Source organism: Lactuca virosa, chromosome 5 (assembly GCF_052849685.1).
Source record: "Lactuca virosa cultivar CGN04683 chromosome 5, Lactuca_virosa_CGN04683_v6, whole genome shotgun sequence".
NCBI classification, from domain to species: Eukaryota; Viridiplantae; Streptophyta; class Magnoliopsida; order Asterales; family Asteraceae; genus Lactuca; species Lactuca virosa.
In genome coordinates, this window is record NC_136430.1 from 458,365,700 (window position 1) to 458,392,722 (window position 27,023).

General features: G+C 35.3%; 1 protein-coding gene across 3 annotated transcripts; it reads left to right on the plus strand.

The window, feature by feature from the left end:
• The first annotated feature begins 22,196 nt into the window (after nucleotides 1–22,196).
• LOC145114536 (sugar transporter ERD6-like 7) lies at nucleotides 22,197–26,373 on the plus strand. Of its 3 annotated transcripts, XM_079050565.1 has the most exons (19): nucleotides 22,199–22,356; nucleotides 22,774–22,943; nucleotides 23,068–23,130; nucleotides 23,210–23,299; nucleotides 23,389–23,448; nucleotides 23,516–23,581; nucleotides 23,670–23,735; nucleotides 23,833–23,908; nucleotides 24,021–24,085; nucleotides 24,160–24,252; nucleotides 24,364–24,444; nucleotides 24,550–24,634; nucleotides 24,962–25,005; nucleotides 25,084–25,146; nucleotides 25,219–25,278; nucleotides 25,394–25,447; nucleotides 25,535–25,594; nucleotides 25,695–25,809; nucleotides 26,044–26,373. In XM_079050565.1, exons 2-19 carry the CDS (start codon nucleotides 22,785–22,787, stop codon nucleotides 26,157–26,159), a joined length of 1,416 nt encoding a protein of 471 aa, XP_078906691.1. In that variant the 5' UTR covers nucleotides 22,199–22,356; nucleotides 22,774–22,784; the 3' UTR covers nucleotides 26,160–26,373. The 3 variants fall into 3 exon arrangements, 2 of the variants coding, with proteins under 2 accessions (XP_078906691.1, XP_078906692.1); XM_079050566.1 differs by lacking the exon at nucleotides 22,199–22,356 and having other exon boundaries at nucleotides 22,819–22,943; nucleotides 23,045–23,130; XR_013711070.1 differs by lacking the exons at nucleotides 25,695–25,809; nucleotides 26,044–26,373 and having other exon boundaries at nucleotides 22,197–22,356; nucleotides 25,226–25,278.
• The last annotated feature ends 650 nt before the right edge of the window (nucleotides 26,374–27,023 follow it).

The following is a 27,023-nucleotide window of genomic DNA, read 5'->3' on the forward strand; positions in this document are numbered from 1 at the left end:
GTTTCAGGTTCTTATCAGGATCGCGGGAAGGCGACGGCTCGATTGTACACACATCTGAGTAGAGATATATTTTTGGAGGATCCTGGATTTGTGATAAACAACTTTTGAAATATTTTGCTAAATTGATACTTGTGATTTTTGAGAAAATATGACATGTGTTTTATTGTGTTTTTTTAATGAAAACTTTATGTGAAAAATTACGGTGTTACAAGTTGGTATCAGAGCCTTGGTTTGAGGGATTCGGATACACCTTCGGGTATGTCTGGACTCAAACTGAGGATTTGAGAAAGATTTTCAAAAGAGATAAATTTTTCTAAAATGAGAAAGAGTTTAAGAGAAAAAGAGTTGAGAAATCTGCTGACCATTGCCAGGGTTCCCCTGATATCTGCTGACCATGCTCAAAGCGAACGCCACATCAGGGCGGGTATAAGTCATAGCATACATGATCGAGCCAACAACGGAAGCATAAGGTAATCGACTCATCTCAGCTATCTCAGCCTCTATACTCGGGCTCTGAGCCTTGCTCAGTTTGGCATTGCTTTGGATCGGTAATTCTCCTTTCTTGGAATTCTGCATGTTGAACCTTTTCAACACCTTATCAAAGTAGGTACTCTGACTAAGTCCAATTAGTCTTTTACTCCTTTCTCTTAATATCCTTATCCCTAGGATATAGGCAGCTTCCCCAAGGTCCTTTATAGCAAAGCACTTCCCAAGCCAGGACTTAACCTCCTGCAAGGTTGGGATGTCATTTCCTATGAGAAGTATGTCATCTACATACAGTACCAAAAAGCTAACTATACTCCCACTAGCTCTGACATACACGCAGGACTCATCTTCACTTATCGAGAAGCCAAAATCTTTGACCTTTTCATTGAAACAACGATTTCAGCTTCGAGATGCTTGTTTTAATCCATAAATGGATTTATCAAGCTTGAACACTCTATTAGGGTACTCTGCACTAACAAAACCCTCTGGCTGATTCATGTAAACATCCTCAGACAACTTTCCGTTAAGGAAAGCGGTTTTGACATCCATTTTCCATATTTCATAATCATGAAATGCAGCAATGGCTAGCATAACCCTAATAGACTTAATCTTCGCTACTGGTGAAAAAGTTTCATCATAATCAATACCCTGAGTCTGAGTAAAACCTTTCGCGACCAGTCGCGCTTTATAAGTGTGCACCTTCCCATCCATGTCGGTCTTCTTCTTGAAGATCCATTTGCACCCGACTGTCTTATGGCCTGGTACATTGTCAACCAAGTTCCAAACTTGATTGTCATACATGGACTGTATCTCGCTGTCCATAGCCTCCTTCCATTTAGCAGACTCCGGGCCTGCCATGGCTTCCTTTACAATGTTAGGTTCATCTAGATTTACCAGTGTACTATCACTGATAAATGTATCACCTTCCGTAGTAATATGAAATCCATAATAAAACTCAAGTGTGTTCCTAACCCTTGTGGAATGCCTCGGAGGTACAGACTCGTCAGGCGCATCAACAGGAGTTTCCTCCTCAGGTTGATTGCTAGTGTCTGAGGTTCCTTCACCAATTGACTCGTGAATTTCTTCTAGGTCAATTTGCCTCCCACTGTCTCCTTGGCTTATAAATTCTCTCTCTCGAAAGACCCCTCTCATCGCCACAAAGACCACATTCTCACTGGGTCTATAGAAGAGGTAACCAAAGGATTTATGTGGATAGCCGATGAAAATACACCTTTCACTTCAGGGTTCGAGCTTATCATGAGTCTCGCGCCTCACGAAAGCCTCGCAACCCCAAATCTTGATGTGGTCCAAATTGGAAACTTTACCAGTCCACATCTCATGAGGTGTTTTAGCAACCTTCTTTGTAGGGACTAGATTAAGGATGTGGGAGGCAATCTCTAAGGCATACCCCCAAAAAAAGATTGGTAGCGAAGCTCGACTCATCATAGAGCGAACAATGTCCAACAAATTTCGATTACGCCTCTCAGCCACACCATTTAGCTGTGGTGTCCTGGGAGGTGTCAATTGTGAGACAATCCCACACTCCTTAAGATAGTCAAGGAACTCAGTGCTAAGATACCCATCACCTCGATCGGATTGAAGCATCTTAATGTTCCTGCCCAATTGATTTTCTACTTCGTGTTTAAACTCTTTAAACCTTTCAAAAGTCTCTGACTTATGTTTGATTAAGTAGACATAACCATATCTACTAAAATCATCAATAAAAGTCACATAATAGCGATTAACATCCCTTGTGGCGGTTTTGAATGGTCCACATGATGGTTTTTAAGCATAAGAACAATCCTATGTGCTCATACAAACCCTAATGCTTGGATCTAGGTTTCTCTATTGTACATGCAATGAATCCAAGTCTTATAAACCCTAGATCTATCAAATAAGAACTGAAATAAGGGTTTAGTAATTACCTTTGATTGTTATATAGCAATAACAATCAATCCTTGCTTTGATTGGCTTCAGAAAGCTTAGTGCCTCAAATGTTGCACCTCTAATGGAGTCACAAACACCACTAAGCAACTTGGATGAAGAGGGAGGAGAGAGGATGCACCAAAACCGGCTGGAAACCCTAGAGGAACCCTTAGCTGCGTGTTTGGGGCATAGGGGTCCTATATATACATGTAGGCTATTAGGGTTTACAACTAGGAAACCCTAATCTGACTGCTTAAGCCCTAAGCAGTCTAATGGACCATTCCAGAAGGCCCTTGGACGATTTCTTTATGGTCCTCCATATAGAATTCGTCCATTGCCATCTAATGGATCCTAAGCCCAACTTTGTAACTATCTTATAATTACAATATCAGTCCCCTTAATTTAATTAATCTCTTTTAGCCACAAAATTAATTCTTAATTAATTCTTGACTAATATTAATTAAACTATATGATTTCTCCTTTAATATATTATTCTTATAATATATTAATAAATCATAATTAAACCTTTCTCTCCTTAATTCATCCTACATATTGCTATGGTGAAGGCAACCCAAAAGGACCATGCTCATAATCGGGTCAAGTACATACCAAAATAGTTATGGACTTAGACACTAATCCAACAGTCTCCCACTTGGATAAGTCTAATAACTATTCTGCGTATGACTTCAGAACCTGATCAGCAATCGTAGCTTCCAAAAGTCGTTGTCAACTCTGATCTTATCAGATACGCGTGTCCTTTAGATAAGGGATTATATATTCCTCCATTCTACAAGATATCGTATAGACATGAGACATTGATTGAAATCATTCTCTCAGTCTATGTGTCGTTTCCCGATTTCCGATTTATGACGACTGACTAATTAAACAAATCAAATCAGTCCTGGCCCGGCCGAGCACTTTCCTTTGTCATCACTAAATCATCGAGGGGCCCACATATATCGGTTTTATCCCACCTTGGGTAAAAGGAATGGATAAACTTTGACTCAAATGCTTGCTTTCACCTACTAATCGAATCACACACAACAATAAGTTTTATAACACCAAGTTACTGGTGCGTTTACTTATCATCAATGTGCAACCGACCAGCAAATAACAACTCACACGTCTCGGTTTCAAGAATATACAATGTTATCGTCTCACCAATCACTCGTGATAAAACCATGAAGTGATTCAAGTGAGCGTGGGTTTAATCCAATACTTTAATCTTATCAAAGCACTCACGAACTCTGCAGCAAACTTGTGCTATGTCTAAACACTTTAGACAATCTACAGACAGATTCATGACAGTCTTCCTTCATACCTACTTCCAACGTATGACCGACTGTGGAGGTTCGAATAACCTAGTTATTCTGGAAGTCAAAACATGCAAAATGAAACGCAATAATAATATTAATCCTATATGGTCCCAAAACTTTTGAGCGTAAATAAAAACACTTTTATTTAAACACCATATTGATTACTCATTATTCATTGCTTACTGTTTCAGAAAATCAACTTATTACTCGAATTATAACCACAATTGTCCCATGCTCCAAGCATACACACTTTGGTTTCCTATGGTCCATACTTTGTGAAATAGATCAATTGAAAACTTTTCCAATGAAACTCATTTTACAATCCCCAATCCTTATTATTAGTATAAGAATACCAAATTCTTGCCACTTTTAGAATATGTTAGATTCTAACATTTTATGCAATGATTCTTTCGTAATGTCATAGCACAAAAGTCACCAAGACCCGGCTAATGAAATTACAAGGTATTCTATCGGAAATTGTTACAAGACAATTCCATAGACGTGAAGTCTCACATTCAAAGTACATTCCTTTGAACATCCTTCTCGCATAAAAGTTTCTAATCTAGACATATTTCTTAATATCCAACTCCCATTAATGGAAACATTTCCATATTTGCCATATGACAACTCATTCTTAATAGAATCTTATCTATTCATAATAATGTCAATATAGTCCATCCAGTACTATACTTCCAACTACTCACAAGCGACAAATCCTCAGTGAACCTCAGATCGTCCTTTGATAGTTGTTTAATTATTTTAGTCAAAACCAGTTCTAGTCCCTTTTCCCTCTTAATGCCCTAGGCATTTGGAAAATTTTAGAATGGTCAAATATTATAGCATATGCAATCGATCCTATACCAGAAGCATATTGGACACGATGCATAATGTCTCACATAAAGACATGATACTTCATCATCCTTCTGCCATAATATTTTATGTGCCCTGTTCCCACAATTCGAACTATGAAGAGGGATGCCGTAATCATAATCGAATTTTGAGAATGCACTATGTATCCTTGACTAAATTTATTAACATTTCTCGATCTAAGCTTTAGAATTTTGAAACGAAGTACAATATTCTCTCCCTTAATTATAACAAAACAACTTTTCAACCCTTGCAACTTTGCAAAATGAATCTTTGTTTTCTATAATTAATATTGCTAACTTGCAATACTTACCATAATAATCATGCTCCCACTAACATGATGATTATTTTCTTACCAGCATAACACTTATGCTCCCACTAGCTTTGACATGTATTCAGAAAACAATTGAACTTCTAGAAAACAATGCTTATTGAATTCCTTAAGTTCATATTTCTAATACCTAATGCTTTGATAAGCCTTTATCTAAGTTTTTTTTAAGCTCATACACCTTTTCCTTAGATAGCTCACATGTGTGTGTCTAAACAATTCAGAATTTATGTTACTAAGTCCCAAATGTTCAGATCAATTGCCAAATCTCACAATTCGAACTATGAAAAGGGATGCCGTAATCATAATCGAATTTGAGAATACAATTTTCACAATTGCTATCTTCTTAAAATCTCTCTTAGTGAAAGCATTTCCTCACAATCATTTTCATGAAGGAGGAAAACCTTATGACTCTTAGATTTTATGATTTATGTGTTCCTATCCATGTGAATTTGTCAAAACAAAAGTTTGCGACAAATCCAAAACCATATGGACTGAACTTGTTTAATCTTGATTTCTTGCCTCATGGTAACACGAGTGCCCACCATGTCTTCCAAGTGGTTTAGCAACTCACCCTTACATATCAATGTACTTTCCTTTGATCAAGGTGCTTTGTCTTTATGCATTCAAATGAGAACTCATAGAACTCACATACATATTTAGCTTAATTGGAATGACACAGAAACAAATAATGTCAACACGATAGATTATAAACCTCAAGTCGTGCGCTAATGATGATTAACTAGGTTTACTTTTGATCTGTTCTTGAAACTTTTCAAGACTATTAAGACTCCCACTGACTCCTTGACATATAGGGTTCTCTTGTCAAGAAAAATTCCTTGACAAAACAAATATTCAAGAGTTAGTGTAGTTTTTATCAAGACTATCACTTCACATAATTGGTTCTAGTTGGTCCTTGTCTTATCCAAGACATCACAACTTACCAATCTTAAATGTGTAGGAATAAGAAGACTTTTTCCAATTCCACATTTGTTGAGTGTTATAAACCTACTAAAGACTTGTCACTCAAGTCACAATCTTGGAGTATGACTCTTAAGACTTGATATTGGAACGAAGTATGATTGACTTCTTGATTTAACCATTTCTACAATTCTCGATTCCTCTTCTTAGACATGCAATTTCACTAAGACTCACTTGGAGGATCAATTGAGATATGGTTCTTAATCATTAAGACTTATCATAAAACACAATAAAAGGTACTCTCCCTTCTTCTTAGAATAGAGAAACTTTTATCTTTCTGCCTACTTGATTCTTCTTATTCGTTCTGCTATTGATTGAAACTCTTTCAATCAACTCAGAATTATACTTAATCTTATTAGTATAACCATATTTACTAAACTTTAGTAAATCATGACGAATATCTTTATCACTCTTGTGGTGGACTTGATCAATGCACAACCTAGTGTACTCGATCTCCTAGTCTTTCTCTTGACACTTTGTCAAAGAATTAGTCTAATTTCCAAATATGAAGTTTCTCATTCATCACGCAACCAAGTTGCATGACTCCAAGTTTCTGTCTAATTGAAACTTGGGCGATGAGAATCTTCCTTTATTTGGCAAATTCTCGACATTTCCACAAATAACATAATTAAGAATCAAATCCATTATTGCTAATAATAGAAACAGTTAAACATCAATTTTTCATACACACCATTGCAAGGATAAATAAATAAGATAAAATCAAAATTTATTTTATTGCGGAAAAATTTGTCCTTACAATGCAATTCAACTGAAAAACTATGCTATTTCATATTTCTTATCATTCTATCCTAACTCTAGAGTAGCAGCTCAAAAATCTGATCCTCGAGTCCATGCGATCGAAATCCATTTCTTCATGATCAGATTCAGCACGCTTCTTCCTTAAGCTTCCTCTCTTTTTCTTCGATCCTGCAAAAACATCAAAATGTAATCTTATCACATAATGTATTAAGAATCAATGAATAGGAACTTATAGAGTTAGTTAATAGATTTTACCTGAAGTAGAGCCATACGTCTTGACTCTCCCATCTCTCAGATCTCTCAGGTAAACAGGGCAGCTTCGTCTCCAATGCCCCTTCTCTTGGCAGTAGAAGCAGATTGACTCTTTTGGAATGGCACAAGGAACTTTCTCAGAATTTACCTTTTCCGGATTTCCAATGTCACCATTTTCAATGTCCATTGAAGTTTGGGAGTTTGATTTGCCAGACAAATTTGCTTGATCAGCACGCCAAATCATTTCCGATTCAGCAACTATAAGCAAATAGGTCAAATCAATTAGGGTCACGTCATGGTCCATCATATAGTACTCTCTAACGAACTCACTATATGATTCAGGAAGCGACTGAAGAACCCAGTCAATAGCCAATATTTCTGAGATATCGACACCCATCATCCTTAACCTATCAATGTGTGACTTCATCTCTAAGACGTGTGCACACACAGGTTTCCCATCTTCGTGTTTACTTGCCAAAAGGGCTTGAGTGAGCTTGAACTTTTCAAGCCTTTGAATTTGTGGGTTATAGAGAATAATTGGAGGAGGTGGAGGAAGTGAAGCATGACTCTCATTTCCTTGATCGTATCGTGGAACGTCATCTTCATTTGGAAAGCTTGTTCCAAGGGACTTGGGAAGACCATTGTAAGATTTAGACATCTACAAAACGGGAGAAAATTCAAGTTAGTTGATAAGAATCCTTGATGTAACACCCAAATGAAACATCAAGGCTAGGATCCAACACAACATTCTACAACCTAGAAGAGGGATGCCGTAATCTAGTTGCAGAATATTTGAAGGTAGGTAAATGACGATTTACCAATTCCCACCATGAAAAACGAAAAAGAAATTTAAGTTTTAAATGAATTGAAACTCCTAGATCTTTTGAGATTCATTGAACTTTTCAATGGCATGTTTAATCTCGATTATGCCTTTCTATTTGTGACTGGAATGCCGAGGATCACAAACAAGGTGTGAATAACCATACGAATCACGTGGTGCACCCAATTGCTACTATCACCTAATCAATGTGCCGGTTAGCCACACACGCTCCATTGATCTATGATAAACATCGAGCCACCCTTCGCCACCAATGTCAATCCCAAATTAGTGTGCCGGTTAGCCACACACGCTCCACTAACGTTTGACAAGGGTACGAAGTGTAATTTCATGGATTAGCATACAAATTCACATTTTGCCCTAAAGTAACTAAGATTGGGAATTTGTAAAAGCATTTAGTTACTTTGTCCTTCATTATACTTATAATGGAAGGTTTCGTCCTATCCTACCCATTCGGCTAACGACCCTCCACTAGTCAAGAGTGCGGTGGGTAAGAGTGGATACCCATTCAATCGCCATTTTATAGGCAATTTCCTTAAACACCCCTTATAGACCAGCTTCGTGAATGAGGCCTACTAACGGTAAGACTGAATCTTTACTCATATATATAATATTATACTTTTAATGTTACATATATATAGTATAGGGTGTATTTTACACTTTTAAAATACTAGGTGGTTTTATTAACTTTCTCTTTTAATTAACTTAACAAAACCATGAGGGTGTAAATTGAACCTTTTTCAAAATACTAGAGTTTTAGAATTTAAATATTACATAATTAAACTATTAATCAAAATTTTAAATTCCAAAACTTGAGGGTAAGTTTTTGAAACTTTTCAAAACATTAGGGTTTAACTATTTAAATTTCAAAAACAAAACTTTTAAGTTCAAATTTAAACTATAAAACCTAAAGGGAGTAATTTGAAACTATTCAAACTTACTAGGGATCAAATAACAAATAATATAAATCAAACAATTAATTTAGTGATTATCTATATTTGACCTAATCCAATTTTAGTCACAAGATAATTACCAAATAATTTGAATAATCTATATTTATCATATAAAGAAACTATTATTCAAAAGATTTGAAATTATCTTTTGTTTTGGTAAGGATAATCATTTACATACAATAAAATTCAGATTTTATTATCAAAAAACGATTTTGGCATCAATCCTACAGCAAAACAGCAAGTAGATCCCGAAATATACTCTGTCAGACTCCCGGACTCGCCGAGTCAGTCCTGAACTCGCCGAGTAGGGCCAACTCGCCGAGTCCAGATACTGACTCGCCGAGTTGAGTCGGGCAGAGGCAAAAAAAATTGATTTTCAGCAGAAAAACGACAATTGCATCACATACAACAGAAACCAATCAAGGCTCTGATACCATTGATGGGTTTTAAGCATAAGAACAATCCTATGTGCTCATACAAACCCTAATGCTTGGATCTAGGTTTCTCTATTGTACATGCAATGAATCCAAGTCTTATAAACCCTAGATCTATCAAATAAGAACTAAAATAAGGGTTTAGTAATTACCTTTGATTGTTATATAGCAATAACAATCAATCCTTGCTTTGATTGGCTTCAGAAAGCTTAGTGCCTCAAATGTTGCACCTCTAATGGAGTCACAAACACCACTAAGCAACTTGGATGAAGAGGGAGGAGAGAGGATGCACCAAAAATGGCTGGAAACCCTAGAGGAACCCTTAGCTGCGTTTTTGGGGCATAGGGGTCCTATATATACATGTAGGCTATTAGGGTTTACAACTAGGAAACCCTAATCTGACTGCTTAAGCCCTAAGCAGTCTAATGGACCATTCCAGAAGGCCCTTGGACGATTTCTTTATGGTCCTCCATATAGAATTCGTCCATTGCCATCTAATGGATCCTAAGCCTAACTTTGTAACTATCTTATAATTACAATATCAGTCCCCTTAATTTAATTAATCTCTTTTAGCCACAAAATTAATTCTTAATTAATTCTTGACTAATATTAATTAAACTATATGATTTCTCCTTTAATATATTATTCTTATAATATATTAATAAATCATAATTAAACCTTTCTCTCCTTAATTCATCCTACATATTGCTATGGTGAAGGCAACCCAAAAGGACCATGCTCATAATCGGGTCAAGTACATACCAAAATAGTTATGGACTTAGACACTAATCCAACATACATTAGTATGTATAAGGTCCAACAAACCCTCACCCCTTGCACAAGCACCAGTGAAGGGTGATTTTGTCATTTTTCCAAGTAGACAGGATTCACAACTATCATCCGACTTAAGGTCGAACGACTCCAAGACTCCATCCTTTAGGAGCTGGCCTATGCGTTTCTTGCTTACAGGTCCAAGACGACAATGCCACAAAGATGCTTTATCCAAGCTAGTAGAAGAATCAATACACAACACATTATTTCCTAAATTATCTACAACCGACACAACTTCATACACACCATCACAAGGTAATGCTTTAAAATAAAAAACATTATTAAAGAAAGCATTTATTCCACCACATTAATTATCAAAAGAAAAGGTAAACCCTTGTTTGTACAAAGCATGAAAGGAAATAATATTTCTCGCCATTTCTGACGAGTACACACATTTATTCAAATCTAACTTTAACCCACTATTTAGCAACAAAGAATAAACTCCAATCTTGGAAACAGGTGAAGCCTTCCTATTCCCCATGATCAGGTTTATCTTCCCGTGCTCCACATCCTCACTTCTTCTTAGGCCCTGCAAATCAGAACATATGTGAATACCACATCCTGTATCAAGCACCCAAGAGTTAGAATATGGTGAGTTATTAGACAATATAGTGTAAATACCTGCATGGGATGGTTTCACTTTCCCATCCTTGACATCATGCAAGTACTTAGGGAAGTTTCGCTTCCAGTGCCCCTTATTCTGACAGTAGAAGCAATCAACATCCTTAGGGATGGAAGAAGGAGTGATAGAACCACTTCTGGTTCCAGATGAGGAGCCTTCAAGAGACTTTCCCTTGGTACCCTTCGAAGGGTGCTTCCTCTTCTTCCCTTTGCCTTGCCCGATAGCCAAAACAGGGGTAGTTGTAGGAGTAGGAGTAGCAACCGACTTACTTTTAAGACCACTTTCGGCGGTCTTCAGAAGTCCTTGAAGCTTACTAAGTGTGACTTCCTCCTTGTTCATGTGGTATGTAATACGTAATTGATCATAACACGAGGGTAAGGAGTGCAAAATGATATCAATTGCCAAATCCTCTGGGAAGTTCACATTCAGTTTCAGTAAACTGTCCACATACCTTTGCATTTTCTGCATGTGGCCCGTGATTGGTTCGATATCCTTCATACGGGTTGTTATCATGGAGGAGATTATTTCATACCGCTCTTGACGAGCACTCTGATGGTACCTTTCCATCAGATCCTGATACATCTCAAAAGGGTAATAGTCCTCATAGGACTTTTGGAGTTCGGCTGTCATCGTGGCCATCATGATGCATGCCACTTTGGTGGCATCTCTCTCATGTGTCCTGTATTCAGTGACCTCCTCAGGAGTAGCAGTGGTCTCATCGAGTTCCTTAAGCTCCTTATCGAGGACATATTCATTGTCCTCGTAACGAGTAACCATCCCGATGTTCCGGATCCAATCCATGAAGTTGGAACCATCGAAGATGACTCTCCCACAAAGGTTCATGAGAGAGAAGGAGCCAGTAGGGTTAGAGCCCGAAGCATTGTTGTTGGAAGACATCTGAAAAGAAGAAAACAAGTTTAGATTAGATATATCGAATCCTTAATAAGACACCCAAATGTAATATTAAGGCTAGGACCCAACACAATATATTATAACTTAGAAGAGGGATGCCGTAATCTAAGCTATAACATATTTGAAGGTAGGTGAATGACGATTTACCAATTTCCACCATGAAAACGAAATGAATTATTAGGTTTAATTGGTTTTGAAATTCCTAGATTCTTTTGAGATTCATTGAACTTTTTAATGACATGTTTCAATCTCGATTGTGCCCTTCAAGTTTTGTGACTGGGATGCTGAGGATCACAAAACAAGGTGTGAATAACCATGCAAATTCACTTGGTACCCTTAATATTATCACCTAATCAATGTGCTGGTTAACCACACGCGCTCCACCGATCTATGATAAACATTAAGTCACCCTTCGTGATCCTTACTAGTCCAAGTTAGTGTGCCGGTTAACCACACATGCTCCACCAACGACTTGGTAAGGTTCAAAGTGTGAATTTCATGGGTTAGCACAATATTTCACATTTTCCTAAAGTAACTAAGATTGGGAATTTATAAAAAATATTTAGTTACTTTATAATAATCATTATACTTTTAATGAGAATTTAAAGTCATTGTCCTACCCGTTCGGCTAACGACCCTCCACCGATCAAGGAAGCGGTGGGTGAGAATGGACACCCATTAAGCTGCCATTTTATAGGCAACAACCTTATACCCCCCTTATAGACCGGCTTCGTGAATGAGGCCTACTAACGGTAAAACGACTTAATCTTATACATATATATAATTATTAACCATTAATGTTATAAATAGTATAAGGGTTGAATTTTAACTTTTAAAACTCTAAGGGTTGGAATTAAAGTATATTAAAGTGTGTGCAACTTTACAAATTCCAAAACTTGAGGACAAGTTTTGAAACTATTCATTTCATAACTTATGAATTAAAGGTTCATAAAAATGAAGACTCTTCATTTTCATGTAACTTATGTGTTTTAAATGTGCATAAACGAAAGTGACCTTTGGAAATCCATAACTTGAGGACAAATTATGGACTCCATTAAAACACATAAATGATCAAGAATTAATTAATAAACAATTTAGCAAATAATTCCTATGATCTAACAATAATTCATAAGAACATGAATATCATATCAAAATTTCAAGAACATATGAACACATATAAACATGGAATTTTGATATTGGCCATTGTAAATGGATTAGCACAAACATTACACCATCTAAAACAAGTTTTAAAACAACAAAACAGTTTAGGATAATGTTTCTAGTCCATTTCCAGCAACAAAAGTCGAAAAATTGCACTCTGCCTAGCCAACTCGTCGAGTGCATGAACTGACTCGCCGTGTTGGTTGAAGTTTCGCTTGGACTCGTCGAGTCCCCCCATGGACTCGGCGAGTCCCCTGTGCAGACAACAAAAACTTTGAATTTTTCAGCTATTTTGCATCAAGTATCAAAGAAACAAGCCTAGTCTCTGATACCACTGTTCGGTTTTGAGCATTCTAACACTCCTAAGGTGTTCATGCAACCCTAGAAACCTTGGATCTATGTTTGACTAAAATACATGCAAAATAATTTTCCAATGTTCATAACCTATCTAGCATGGAATGGGGTACTTTTAAACATAAAAGGTACTAGAAGAGTTACATACCTTTGGTAGTGAGTTGATTCCTTAGGATTTTGAGAGCCTAGCACCAATAATGTGAATGTCTCAAATGGAAATCACAAAACACCACAAACTTGGAAAACTTTATGAGAGAGTATAATAGCTTCTAGAAATCGGCCACTCTTATGCACACACACATAGTGTCATTTCAAGCACCACAAGCCTCTTTATATAGTGTAGATGATTAGGGTTATGAACCATGTAAACCCTAATAACCCATGTCTTTTCCTTTTCCAAGGATCCATGGGTTAAAAGCTCCATGGATCATCCATGGACTCCCATGCAAGCTTAGCGCATTTCCTAATGAGTATTAGCCCACACTATATAAATATAATAGCCCATATTTAATTAGTCACCTTTTGATCACTAAATTAATTCATAATTACTTTAAGATCAATACTAATTAAATAATATGATTTCATATTAATATATTATAACTTATAATATATTAATAAGTCATAAACATACTATTCTCATAATATTATCCATATAAATAGTTCGGGTGAAGTGCAACCCAAATGGACCATGCCGGGTCGGGTCAAGTATATACCAAATAAGTTATGGACTTAGACACCTTATCCAACACAAACAACCTGAGCAACACGCCCACCGCCCCGAGCATACCACAGCCTTCCCAAGGCAACCGAAAACAACCCTAGCAGGGCTCTCCAACCTGAAGATGAACGACTCCTTTCTTCAGCCGAAAATAAACCCTTGCAAACTGACCACATCTACTCAATCTGAAATATGAAGTCTCGAGATGGTTTGAATCCCTGACAGACCGCCTATACTGAACCATTGTTGAATTCGTTCCACTTATCTCCCCACTAACTACTCGACTTCTGATAACTTGAGGTTCCCACTAGAAAACAAAATCAATGACCACTTATTGTTGTAGGTCACTCATAGGAGTATATGATATATGTGTAAAATCTTACGTCAAAACGTAATAAATAGGGCTAAAATATAAATTAAAAATAAAAGATAATTTAGGAAAAATAATCTAAACAAAAGTTGTAGTAAACAAAAAAAATAAAAACCATGCATATAAATAACGACCAAATCTGATTTCGTATGGAGAAATTATGATTTTTCAAAGTTTAGACGCGATTCAGTACAACAGTGTACAACATAGAAACTAAAATGGAAATCGGTCGATTGTTAGGAAAAACAATCTAAAAGAGAGTTTAAGATCTCGTCCATACATATACGTCGTTATAAAGACAACCGAGAACGAATATCGTGTGAGAGGGTTATGATTTTTACACGGACTTTAACAGTCTAAGCATGTAAAAATATAACTTTAAAAATAAAGTCAAAATTAGCAGACGAGATCTAAATTAAAGTTGTATATCTCGTCGATAGCTACACGTGGATATAAAACCCGTAAAAAAACGGAGCCCATATGAAGAAGATATGAAAATTTTAAGAAAACAAGAAATTTAGTGCGCAACCGCGCACACTGACAAGGTGCGCGGCGTGCATCTGAATCTTCATGGGAATCGCGACACATGGCACCACACAGAAAGAGACATGTCATCTGGCCGACCACATACACAACTCGTAGGGAGCATAGTGCACGGTGCGCACTCGATTTTCAACTATATATAGACGCGATTTTTTAGCATTTTCTTCACACCACTTCTCCAATTTTCTCTATAATACCTCATAGGCTTTTAACCCCTTTTACTCCCGAGTTTTTGGTTAGTTTAGCGAAGCCCTGCAGTGTCAGATAGTCGGTGAATAGAAGCTCCCGGATCAGAGTTCTGCCCGTATATTTCCCAATTGTTGTTAGATTACTCTGTAAGTCAAGGTACACTTATTTATTTTAAGTGTAACTTTTAATTATAGTCATAGTCATCATTATGAACCTATAATTAAGATTTATCAGTGATTTTAAGTCATTATACTGATTGATCTACTTACGGGAGTGATGTCTAGTCTGGATTTAATGAGGTGTTTAAAGTAAGATTTCTAAACAGTATACTCTGTATACCAAACGGACCCTACCTCTGATATGATCCTACCTGGTTATTCCTTACCTGATATATCTTGATGTAGACATTGGGATTGTTGAGGAATCTATACTGTCATTATATAGTCGCCAAGATTATGAAACTAGACTAAGACTTAGTACTTTATATGTTTAGATCTTTGAGAAGTGTTAAGATGAAGCGTTGCCTTAACCTCTAGTCACCTACTTTTGTCAAGTGAGTGCGTAGTTACTTTCAAGAGCATAAATTAATAAAAGTATTTATTAAATGTTAATTGTTTTTATTATTCTCTATGCTACTTGTATACCTATAATAGTACTGCTTATTAGGAACTATATCAGAATCAGACTTGCCTTTATATATAGTCTGGGTTATTTATGGAATTATAAAAGGTACTTAGTTCTAAATAAGTTGGGCATTGATTTGGTCTCATTCTGAGAGTAGAGTGTGAGATCATATTGGAGTGTAGTATTCCTCCTCTTTCTTGGATGACAAGAAATGATGGGTCCAGGTCAGACCACCGGTAGGTATGTCTGGGTCATTGACCAGAGTAAATGACAACACTTGACTATTTTAGGCGTTCTAGTGAATTACGTTGCTAGTATGGACTTATAACCCACATATGTAGATAAACTATTTATCAATAGTTATGAACATTGGTTGCCTTTATATGACTTACACTGGCCATGGACTCCCTTAGATGTTTAGTCAACCAGATACTCAAACGGTTTATCAGGTAGGGTGATTCCTTCAGGTAATCGTTGACTTAGGATTCGCGATAATTAGTTGGGCTGGGTAGAATGTCTTAAGGATATTTATGTCAGATTTTATATACCTATATTATCCTTGAATGATTATTTTACAGGAATGATACTATGATTTATTATCATTAAATTATTATGGGCTTGAAAACCCTATGCATCTCACCAGGTTTCCCAAATCTGATCCACTCATTTTATGTGCATTATAGGTAGTGTATGTAAGGCCACTGAAGCTTAGTTAGGATACCGAGTGAAATAAGAGATGAGTCTGTTACAGTATTTCAGGACCTTTCATATATTTACGTTGTAATGTATGTTTCGATATGAACGATGACATCCTCAGAATTTAATATAACGAAATAACTTTTGTTATCTCAACATGTTTTATATAACTGAGAATTTCCGCATCTCAATTATTAAAGCGTAAGTAAAAAGTTTTAATTGGTTCTGAAAAACGGGGGATGTCACATCTAAGCTCATAACTAAATTTGTATAAACTTGTAATTAGAAGCAAAGTCTTTTTTGGGTTGCCCTCATAACAAAAAGTAGCTAGAAATGATATTAGGAGAGAGAAAGATAATTTATTAGATTATTATATGATTAATGAACTAATTGGAAATTATGGAAAAAATATTTGTTATTATATTATGTGATTAATATATTAATTAGAAATAGATAACTGATTTGTTAATTTATTATGTGATTAATAAATTAATGTGACATCAATAGATAAATAATTGATTTGTTAATTTATATGATTAATAAATTAATAAGAAGTCAATGAGAATTAATTTAGAATTAATCAAATTTAATTAGAACTAATTTATAAATTAATTGGAATTAATTAAAAGTGCAAGAGGTGAATTGTAATTGTTCAATAGTTGAACAAAATAGGCACTTCTAGAATCATCCAAGCATGGACGGTTTTGGGAGCTGTTCTATGGTTTCTGGAAGCTTCCTGGTTGCATAAAAGGAAAAGATTTGAATTAGGATTAAATATATTATCTAATCAATTCAAATCTTGTTGTGTCTGCAAGTTACCTAAACTATAAATAGGACCCCTTGGCTTGCAAATTTAGTTCATGACATTACCTATAAGCATATGAACAAAAATTTCCTCATATCTCCTCTTTCATCCTCATTCTAGGGTTTTTGGTTTTGGGTGTGAGCCATTAGAAACATCATCCTTTTGGTGCTTAGCTTTCCAAGACCAACAAACACTAAGGATTGAAGTGATTTGTTTACTACAACAAATCAAATGTATGTAACCCTAATTTTTATATTTCGATTATACTAGGGTTTCAATTAGGGTTCATGTTAGTTTTGTTGTTCGTAGTATGTTGCCCTCAAAGTGTCATGAAATAGATCCTTTAGGTTGCATGTGCCCTTAAGTGTTAAGTGAAATTCCGCAAGCACATTGTTTTTGTAACCTACAAAACCCATCACTATTATCAACATTGCCCAAAAGTTGGTCAGGTACAGTGACAACAGTCATCAACTCAGCTAGAGGTGCCAAGCTGACATTCGAAGGCATATGCAGCTTAATCATTGGTGAGGATATGCGCAGACGAAGTGCTAGAGAATCCTCTAACAATATTCTTAATACTAAGGAAAGACGAAGGAGGTTCAATAGAGGGAGTTGGGGTAGAGGAATATCAAAGTCGAGGAAGAGAGGTGTATCAAAGAACAGGAAGGACATCACCTGTTGGAACTGCAAAGAAAAGGGTTACTTCAAGAATCAATGTTCGAAGCCTCTTGCACACAAAGGAAAGAATGAGAGTCTTGATATTACAGGTGTTGGATATGTGGTCCTCCAGAGAAGTAATGCAAAATTTTAGGCGGTACGAAAGAAATGTCAAACTAACAGACAACAAGAGCCTTGATATTACAGGTGTTGGATATGTGGTCCTCAAGAATACTTTGGGGTATGAAGTGGACTTTGAAGAATGTCAAGTTCATTCCAAAATTGAAAATAATATGGATATTAGTGGGGCAACTTGATGATGAAGGTCACTATGTCACTTTTAGTGATCATTAATGGAAGGTGACAAAGGGAAACTTAGTGGTTGCTAGAGGTCAGAAGCGGGGTACACTTTACATGGTAAAAGTTTCTCATAATGAGGCACATGTTGTTGAAGAAGCTGGGGCATCAACTATATGACACCAAAGAATTAGGTATATGAGTGAGAAGGGAATGAAGATGCTTGCCTCCAAAAGAAGACTTCTAGATCTGAAGAACGTGACAGTGGATTTCTATGAGCCATGTTTTCTTCGAAAACAGAAAAATGTCACTTTCCCAAACATGGGACATCTGCCCAAGACAGGAAAATTAGAGCCTGTTCATTCAGATATTTATGGTCCCACCTCAGTTGCTTCAGTGGCAGGACCCCAGTATTATGCTACTTTCATCGATGATTGCACAAGGAAAGTTTGGGTTTATTTCTTAAAGCAGAAGTCTAAAGTTTTTAGTGCTTTCAAGAAATGGAAAACGATAATGGAGAATAAAACTAACTAGAAAATCAATTGTTTCAGACCCGACATGGGGGCGTATACAATAGCAAAGAATTTGTTGATTTCTGTGTTGAACATGGAATCAGGATGCAGAAGAACGTTCTAGAAACACCTCAGCAGAATGGAGTAGTTGAGAGGATGTTCAATTCGGTTCCAGTTCTGGTTCCAGTTTGGGTATTTGGTCCAAACACTCATCCTTACTCTACAATTATGTTATGTAATTTTTCATTGACTTAATACGAGTCTTAATCTATTAAGCTAAAAACTTGGCCCAAAAAGCATAAAAATCCTCATTTTACCCTTTTAGCCAAAATACATTTTCTAATGCATTCTTTCTTTTGAACTTACTCATCTAACTTCATCTTTGTGACTTAAACTTATCTTGACAATTTTCATGAATTCACAACTTTATAAACTTATTAAACTCTCATGTTTTAAAAACCAGACCGGACATACCGGTCCAACCGGAAATCGGTCCCGTAACCAGTTTTTAGAGGCCAAAAAACCGCGCGTTATGTGAACTAGTAAAAACCAGTGAAAACCAGTCGAACCGGTAAAAACTGGTCCGGTTGAACTGGCAAAACCGGTAAAAACCAAGAATTTTAAAAAATATTTATTTTTTTTTCATTTTTTTAAAAAAATTTTATATAGTTAAAAATAATAATAACGTAATTATGACCTCATCAGGATTTTCCGTTTTTTGAGACCGGTCCAACCGGTTGGATTAATTGAACCATCGAAGCGGTAAGACGACCGGTTCGGTCTACAGTCCGGTTTTCAAAACCTTGATAAACCCTCATTAATGACCATTTTGCCCTTTTGGTCAATAGTTGACTAAAAGAGAACTCTCTGTAAATTTCATGTTCTTACACTTTTGATATCTTAGGAGCTTTTATGTTTTAACTTCTATGTTTTATGTTATTTACATATTTCAAAAGATTACAATTATTTTTTTGAACACTTCTACACAAATATTAAGCTATATATTCCAGATTCTATCAAGTTTTGCAAAACACACCCTAAGAGAATGTTTGACAAAACTAGCTGGTAGATGAAAGTTGGTAGTTAAAAGCTTGAGGTTGTATCTTTTATTTGTGTGGAAATGTTCGAAAAAAATAGTTGTAAGCTTTTGAGATGTGTAAAATAACATAAAATATAAATACTAGAAGCTTTCAAAAGCTATCTAAAGCAGTTTTGGATTTGAACATTTTTTTTTGTTTAAACTAAATAAGTAGAAAAATGTTTTTTTGTTTAATTTGAATTTTTTTTCTTAGCTCTCAAAACATCATTGCCGCACATGCCTTAAAACATCTCCAAATCTACTATAAACTTCATTTTTAGTCTATTCTAGAGTTAGAGCCTGTTTGTTTGCATCTTAATACCTCTTAATAAGGGGTAGGTCTGAATCTTTAAGATTCAGACCGTTTGTTTACCTCTTAAGTTTTGGTCTGAATCTGAATTTTAGCACTTACCGAATCAGATTTGGAACTCCATCTGAAAAAAATAAAAGACCCGCTATGCCCTTACCCCAAAACATGTACTCTCTTTCTTGCCCCCTTCTCCTCCTTCTCAGCCGCTTCTTCTCCCTCACCGATCTCCAATAATCGATCGCCTGTGACGACGCCGCCGTACCCCAACACCGCCGCCTTCTCCTCCGACGCCTGCAACAGCGCCTCCTTCAACTCTGACAATCCAGGTTCGTTCTTCTTCCTTCTCCCCCCCGGAAAGTCGATTTTTTTCTGTTTTTATGAATGAATTGGTCAATGAATCGGTTTTTTTTCTCCTCAAACTCACGCCTCCTCCGATTCTCTCTTCTCATCTATGCACACAAGCACCTCCGCTCCATCTGTTGTGTTCCCCCTGAAACTCGATTTTTTTCCTGTTTTTATAGAAAATTTGTTTTTTTTTCTTTTCCTTTATTTCTGAATTCATGTGTGGTTTGCAGTCTGATGTTGAATTCGTGATTTTCTTATGTTTTTTTTTCTGAATTCATATGTTTTTTTTTCTGAATTCATATGTGGTTTGCAAACTGTTGTGTTCCCCCCTTAACTCTTTTCTTTGATCTCTTCATTTGTTTTGTTTGGATAACCTGGGACTACTTCTTTTTGAGTTAATTTGGTTGTAGCTATCAATTGGGATAGATTTGCCCTTATGTTTTTGTTAGCTGTTGGAATGAAGAAATTGCAAAAACTTGTCTTTTTTGAATTCATATTTCAATTTAGATAAGATTACCCAGGTTTGAGCTTATCAGACTTTATCACTGTGAGTAATATTTGAAAATGAATTCTTTTATGAGTTATGCATATGAATTATGAAAATTGGCAAATGTTTCCAAAAAATCCAACAATGGCATAACATTGTATAATATTGAGCGTGTGCTCGGTGATGGTGTATGATAACGATTGTGTGAGGCAGGGATGATGGTTGCGTGTGTGATGAAGAGGGTAATGGGATGTCGGGTGTTAATGGTGAAGATGTGGCTATAATAACTCCATTTGTATTACTTGGGAATTAATTTTAATAATATGAATTTGCTTTTTTGTTTCTTGTTGTAATATGATGTTTTTATTGTTGACATGTTTGTTGAATTTGTATTTTAAAGTTGTGATAATATAGAGTGGTTTAAATGTTGGTAAAATGATTATATGTAAATGTGGATTTCTCAAAATTTGGATAGTTTTATTTGGTATTTATTATTATTTTTAAATAGAAGGGTAAAATAGTCATTTTTATCATTCAGCATAGCAATTCAGAGGTTCCAACCAAACAACATATTAACAGTTCAGATCTTAAACATTCAGACCCTCTTAGAAATTCAGACCTCTTAAAAATTCAGATCTTAAAAATTCAGATCCTGCCAAACAGCCCCTTAGACATTAAGACCATCTCCAAACTCCACTCATCTCTCCACTCATCTCCAACTCTATTTTGGAGTAAATAAATAGTAATACTCTAAATACGGAGTTAGATATTATTTTTTAATAATAAAAAAAATATATTTTTTAATAAATGAAGTTAGAACTTTCACTTGTTAACTTTACTCCCTCACATTCTAGGTTTACAAATGTCTAGTCTGTTTTAATTAATTAACTATAATTTAAATGATATTATATATCAAATTTATTATCTATATCGAATATAAAATTTAATAAATGTGTAAAAAACTAATAAGTTGAAAGTCTATGATAATCTTTGTAAGTTTAAAAATAAAAATAAACTAAACATATATTTTTTGGAATAAAAATAAAATAAGATAATGGAATAAAGTTTGAAAGCCTCTTCATTTTTACTCTGTTTTGGAGTATAAAAATGGAGATGGTCTAAAAGTGTGGCTTGACTTTCAAAGGGAGTCAAAATAAAAGTGTGTTTTAACAGGAGAAAGAGTCGTGGAAGTGAGAAAACAGCAAGTGGATTGAAGAATACCAAAGTAGAGCAAATACTTGAAGAATTATAGTTATGAACAAGTTGTTGGTTGTAAATTCACAAAAAAGTTGTAATCTTGAAATGAATTGATGTAAGAATCTTTATCTTTAACCCTTGGTTATGGTTGTTGTGAAGTTTATCTCAAAGGGGTATTGAATTCTTGAATTCTTCATTTAAGTTACAAGTCACAACTAATTCTTAAAATTAATACTATACAATTGTATCTTATAAAAAATCATATAATCCAAATATTAAATGCTGTCACGTCCTACACTCCTACTAGGCTACTACTGATGTGACTTTCTTAACATGTACAAAAATATCGTATACAAGTTGTCAAAGAAAACGTCAGTCGACTCATCATTTCTGCCACAATTCCACAAACACTGACTACGTAGTCCCGAACGTTTCCTGCTTCTCCTACCGTTGCTTCCTTCCTGCTGATACGAGCCATAAGGATTCTGATTTCGATATCGCCGGTGAGGTATGTTGGCTACGGATTATTCTGCTGTTTTTTCGTGTTTGTATCTTCTTTATGAATGATTTCAAGTTCAACATGTTTTGATTTCACATTTGGTCACGATTTCACTTTCTTCATATCTCTCGCCTGAAAGTTGAGATTTGATCATGATTATCAATGGTGAACTGTGTAATTCAACCAAAACGGATGAAAATCAATGGTGAACTGTGTAATTTTGCTGCTTTTTATGGTTTGACATTGATGAGCGCCTAACAATGAGGCCAACCCTACCTAATCAGGACAACTGGAATTGTTTGAGTAAATTGCTTGCAAAAAGGAAGCTCCCGGGGAATAATGGATCTCAAGAGCTCTTTTTAGCTTAATCAACATTATTTATGAGTTCCTCTGAGATATAATTTAATTTTATATGATAAACTACAGATTCTATACTTATGGCCATTAAAAAGGATATGGAGGAAACGGAAAACACAGTTCAGGATGAGATCAGAGCTCCATTGGTGCTTCAAGATGAGAAACACAAGGAGAACAATTTCATGGTTTACCTAAGCACTTTTGTTGCAGTTTGTGGTTCTTTTGCATTTGGATCATGTGTAAGTACTCATTTCAGAATTCAGCTCACTTTCTTCGAACCTATAACATTAAGAAACATGTTCAAGTTATAGCAATCTTATTGATGCTAAACATGTTCAAGGTATAACATTAAGAAACATCCAGGCAGGTTATTCCTCTCCTACTCAGTCTGCAATCAGGGAAGATCTAAATTTGTCACTAGCAGAGGTTAGTCACCTTCACATAATCTCTACATATCAATCAACTCAAAGTATAATATATAAAACTTTATTTTGTTTCTTTGTAGTATTCACTGTTTGGCTCAATATTGACATTTGGTGCAATGATTGGTGCAATCGCGAGTGGGCCCATGGCTGATTTCTTTGGTCGCAAAGGGGTAAGTTAAATGAAGTTTGCACATTATCAACCATCATCTTTTAGAAGAAGCTCAAACAACCAAATGCTTCACTTTGACAATGGGAACAGGCACTGAGAATATCAACTGTTTTCTGTACAGCCGGGTGGCTAGCTATTTACTTTGCTCAGGTACATCAATTTTTATTCATTGAGTTTGTTGAACAATACTCCAATTTTACATTTTTTATTATTAAAGGGTCCTCTGCCTCTAGACATTGGAAGGCTAGCAACAGGATTTGGAATGGGAGTCTTTTCCTATGTGGTATGTTAGTTTTCCCAACATTGAGTGCCAATTATTTGAATTTATATGATTTCTTTCTCTTTTACATAGTATGTTTCTGTGTTGTAAGGTACCTGTGTTCATAGCTGAAATTGCACCCAAAACTTTAAGAGGGGCATTAACAGCAGCAAATCAGGTTGCCATTGCTAACCACTTTATATTATATAGATCTCATATGTTATTAGCATAATCAAAGTTGAAATACCTCTAAACTGTTCCTACCTACTCTGCAGCTCATGATCTGTACAGGAGTGTCTGTTGCCTTTATAATCGGAACAGTGCTAACATGGAGGACCTTGGCATTGACAGGTTTTAAATCGGTCAAAATTATGTTTATTTACTACCAGTGGCATTCTTATGGATAAAGAAAATATGAAATAAACCCTTCAAAGAGTGATGAATTCTAGTGTTCTGTTTGCAGGATTAATCCCTTGTGCTGTTCTATTAGTGGGGCTTTTCTTTGTACCAGAATCTCCTAGATGGCTGGTATGTGAAGTATCATGATTCATGAAGCTGTTTAATTTATCTTCAAGAAATTATGTTTGACATCATGCATGCAGGCAAAGATAGGAAGAAAAAAAGAGTTTGATGCAGCCCTAAGAAAACTTAGAGGGAAAGATGCTGATATATCTGAGGAGGCGGATGAAATCCAGGTATACATTTCAAAGCTCTCAACTTTTTTTTTTTTCTTTTTTTTTTGTTAACGAATAAAAATTATAGAATTCTTTTATGTGTTATCAATGGTGTCTTGAATATGTTGATAGGATTATATAGAAACACTGCAAAAGCTTCCGAAGGCCAAAATATTTGATTTGTTTCAGAGAAGATATTTGCGATCTGTCACTGTAAGTTTATTTTCTTGACAACTCTTGTTGGCTACTTTAAAAAAAAGAAAAAAAGATTTTTATAATTGTAGTCTGAATCTTGTTTTGACCATATTTATTGAGAAGATTGGGGTTGGACTAATGGTCTGTCAACAATTTGGAGGAATCAACGGAATATGCTTTTACACAAGTAGTATTTTTGAGTCTGCAGGTAAACCTTCTGGATTCACAATCATTGATGCTTCCAATTCCATAGAAACCCTACGGCTGCATTTATTACACTGAACTAGATAAGCTTTCTAGGGCTATTTTTAATGATGAGGATAAGGAGGGCATTCATGTCTTTTGCACAGACAAGAGATCAAGAGCAAGTCCTTGTTCCATCTTTTTGGGTGGTACTTTTGTCCCATTCACACCGGTGTCAGTCTCAGTCCAATGCATGCCAAAGGCAGTATAACCTGTTCTGTTCTGTCATGTCATGTGTGACTAATGGGGCCTATGGAGCATCTTCATTAATTTTGATGCATGATCTTTTCAGGGTTTCCTGCTGATATTGGAACAATAATCTACGCGATCCTTCAGGTTATTAAAAGATTTGAAAATAGAATTATCTTACTAGTTATGAAGTGCTACTTATCTTCTTTCATATATTTTTATCAGGTCATAATTACCGCCTTAAATGCACTCTTTGTGGACAAAGCCGGTAGAAAGCCACTATTACTGGTAAACTTTAATATTTTATACCACACAATCCATTAAAAATCTTCTTCAATTTAAATAAAAGTATTTTTCAAGGTTTCAGGAGCTGGTTTGGTTATGGGTTGTTTACTAGCAGCACTTTCATTCTACTTTAAGGTATTCATCAGATATATTAACATCTGACTTGACACATAGTGTAAAGATTCTTTTAATATTCCTTCTAGTAATGAAATTTTTTTTTTATCTAATTAATAATTATTTTGTGCACCAGACTTATGAAATAGGACTAGCAGCAGCACCTGCACTAGCTGTAACGGGCATACTGGTAAATATACATCATTTGCAAAACTTTAGTTATGAATAAAAGTAAATAAATAAATAAATGAGTTTTGAAATCGTTTCTTGAATGCAGTTGTACATAGCATCATTTTCAGCAGGAATGGGAGCGGTTCCTTGGATTATAATGTCTGAGGTATATACATATATATTGACATGAATACAATTTTTTTCATTATTTTCAAATTCACAAATGACCATAAATATAATTAAACACACAAATATGTTGTATGTAGATATTTCCTATTAACATCAAGGGTGCCGCTGGAAGCCTAGCAACACTAACAAACTGGTTTGGCGCGTGGGCAGTATCATTCACTTTCAATTTTCTATTGAGCTGGAGTTCTTATGGTAATTTTAACACTTAAATTAGCATAACAAAATGAGGAAATTGAAAGAAATAGCAACATACTTTTGTTTCTTTGTATAATAACATTGCTAAAATTTGGTGGATTTTCAAAGTATAATGCTGTAATAGGAAAAAATGAAAGTAGAATGCTACTGTAAGCAAATCAATGGAAGTAGGTTGCTATTTCTTGCATTTAACATATATAAGATTAACATGTTGTATATATGTTGTTACAGGCACCTTCTTGGTATATGCAGCGATAAACTTAGCTGGTATTGTGTTTATAATTATTATGGTTCCTGAAACAAAAGGAAGAACTTTGGAGCAGATACAAGCTGCCATTAATAATTAAGACACCATTGTTCAAATCCCAGATAACTTGTAGCAATAAATAAATATACAATTGTTTAAATCCCATCTTCATGTATTTCAGTTTCACTCTGTTCATATTCATTGTATTCTAGTTCCACTTTATTTATAACTACTGTAATTTCCCTTCTGTATTATTGTGTATTTGGATCCTTGTACCAATCAACATTAAGTTGTAATTCCGGTTTATTTGTTTAGATAGACCTTTTTTAAGTGTTCCAAATTTTATTATAAGAATTATAGGTGATTGATTTAATGTCAAATGAGGCATTTTCTTATAATTTCTTAAAATTAGTTATATTATGATTGTTTCTTGTAAAATCTATTAAATACAAGAATAACTGATTTAAATTGTAAAAGGAAAAAATATTTTTTGTTTTTGTTTTTTTTTTTAGAATTTATGACCCCAACTGCTATAAATTTATTAAAATAACCGTTATTGGCAATGGGTGGTGGTGTGTGGTTGGGTTCAGATTGACATTTTTAATTGATCGTAAACATGTTGAAAATGTCAACACATATCAACTTGTTTAACTACAAAGTTGAGTACACTGACTTTAGAAATTATAGTTTGTAAACTAGAATCGCCACAAACAAAACCCAATTGAACACTAGTAACATCTTTAACTTCCTATTAGATCTTGAAGCTTGTTTATTGACTTTAGCAAACCAGGGATGATAGTTCTTGCACAATCAGACATATCTTCATCAACCCAGCCAATAAACCCATATTTTCGTCCCTGAAATTTTTAGAAATTCAGTTAGGGACCAAATGTGTAATTTTGGCCAAAGCACAAGGGATACTTTTGCCCAAACATAGGGACGAATCGTCTTCCTCCTCATTCCT

What these genes read in the sequence shown, in the direction of transcription:
- LOC145114536 (XM_079050565.1), top strand. Translation starts at nt 22,785, where the DNA reads ATGGCCATTAAAAAGGATATGGAGGAAACGGAAAACACAGTTCAGGAT. An exon ending in TAATCTACGCGATCCTTCAG is followed by an intron (nt 25,006 to 25,083) that starts GTTATTAAAAGA and finishes TATTTTTATCAG; the next exon opens with GTCATAATTACCGCCTTAAA. An exon ending in ATTGAGCTGGAGTTCTTATG is followed by an intron (nt 25,810 to 26,043) that starts GTAATTTTAACA and finishes ATGTTGTTACAG; the next exon opens with GCACCTTCTTGGTATATGCA.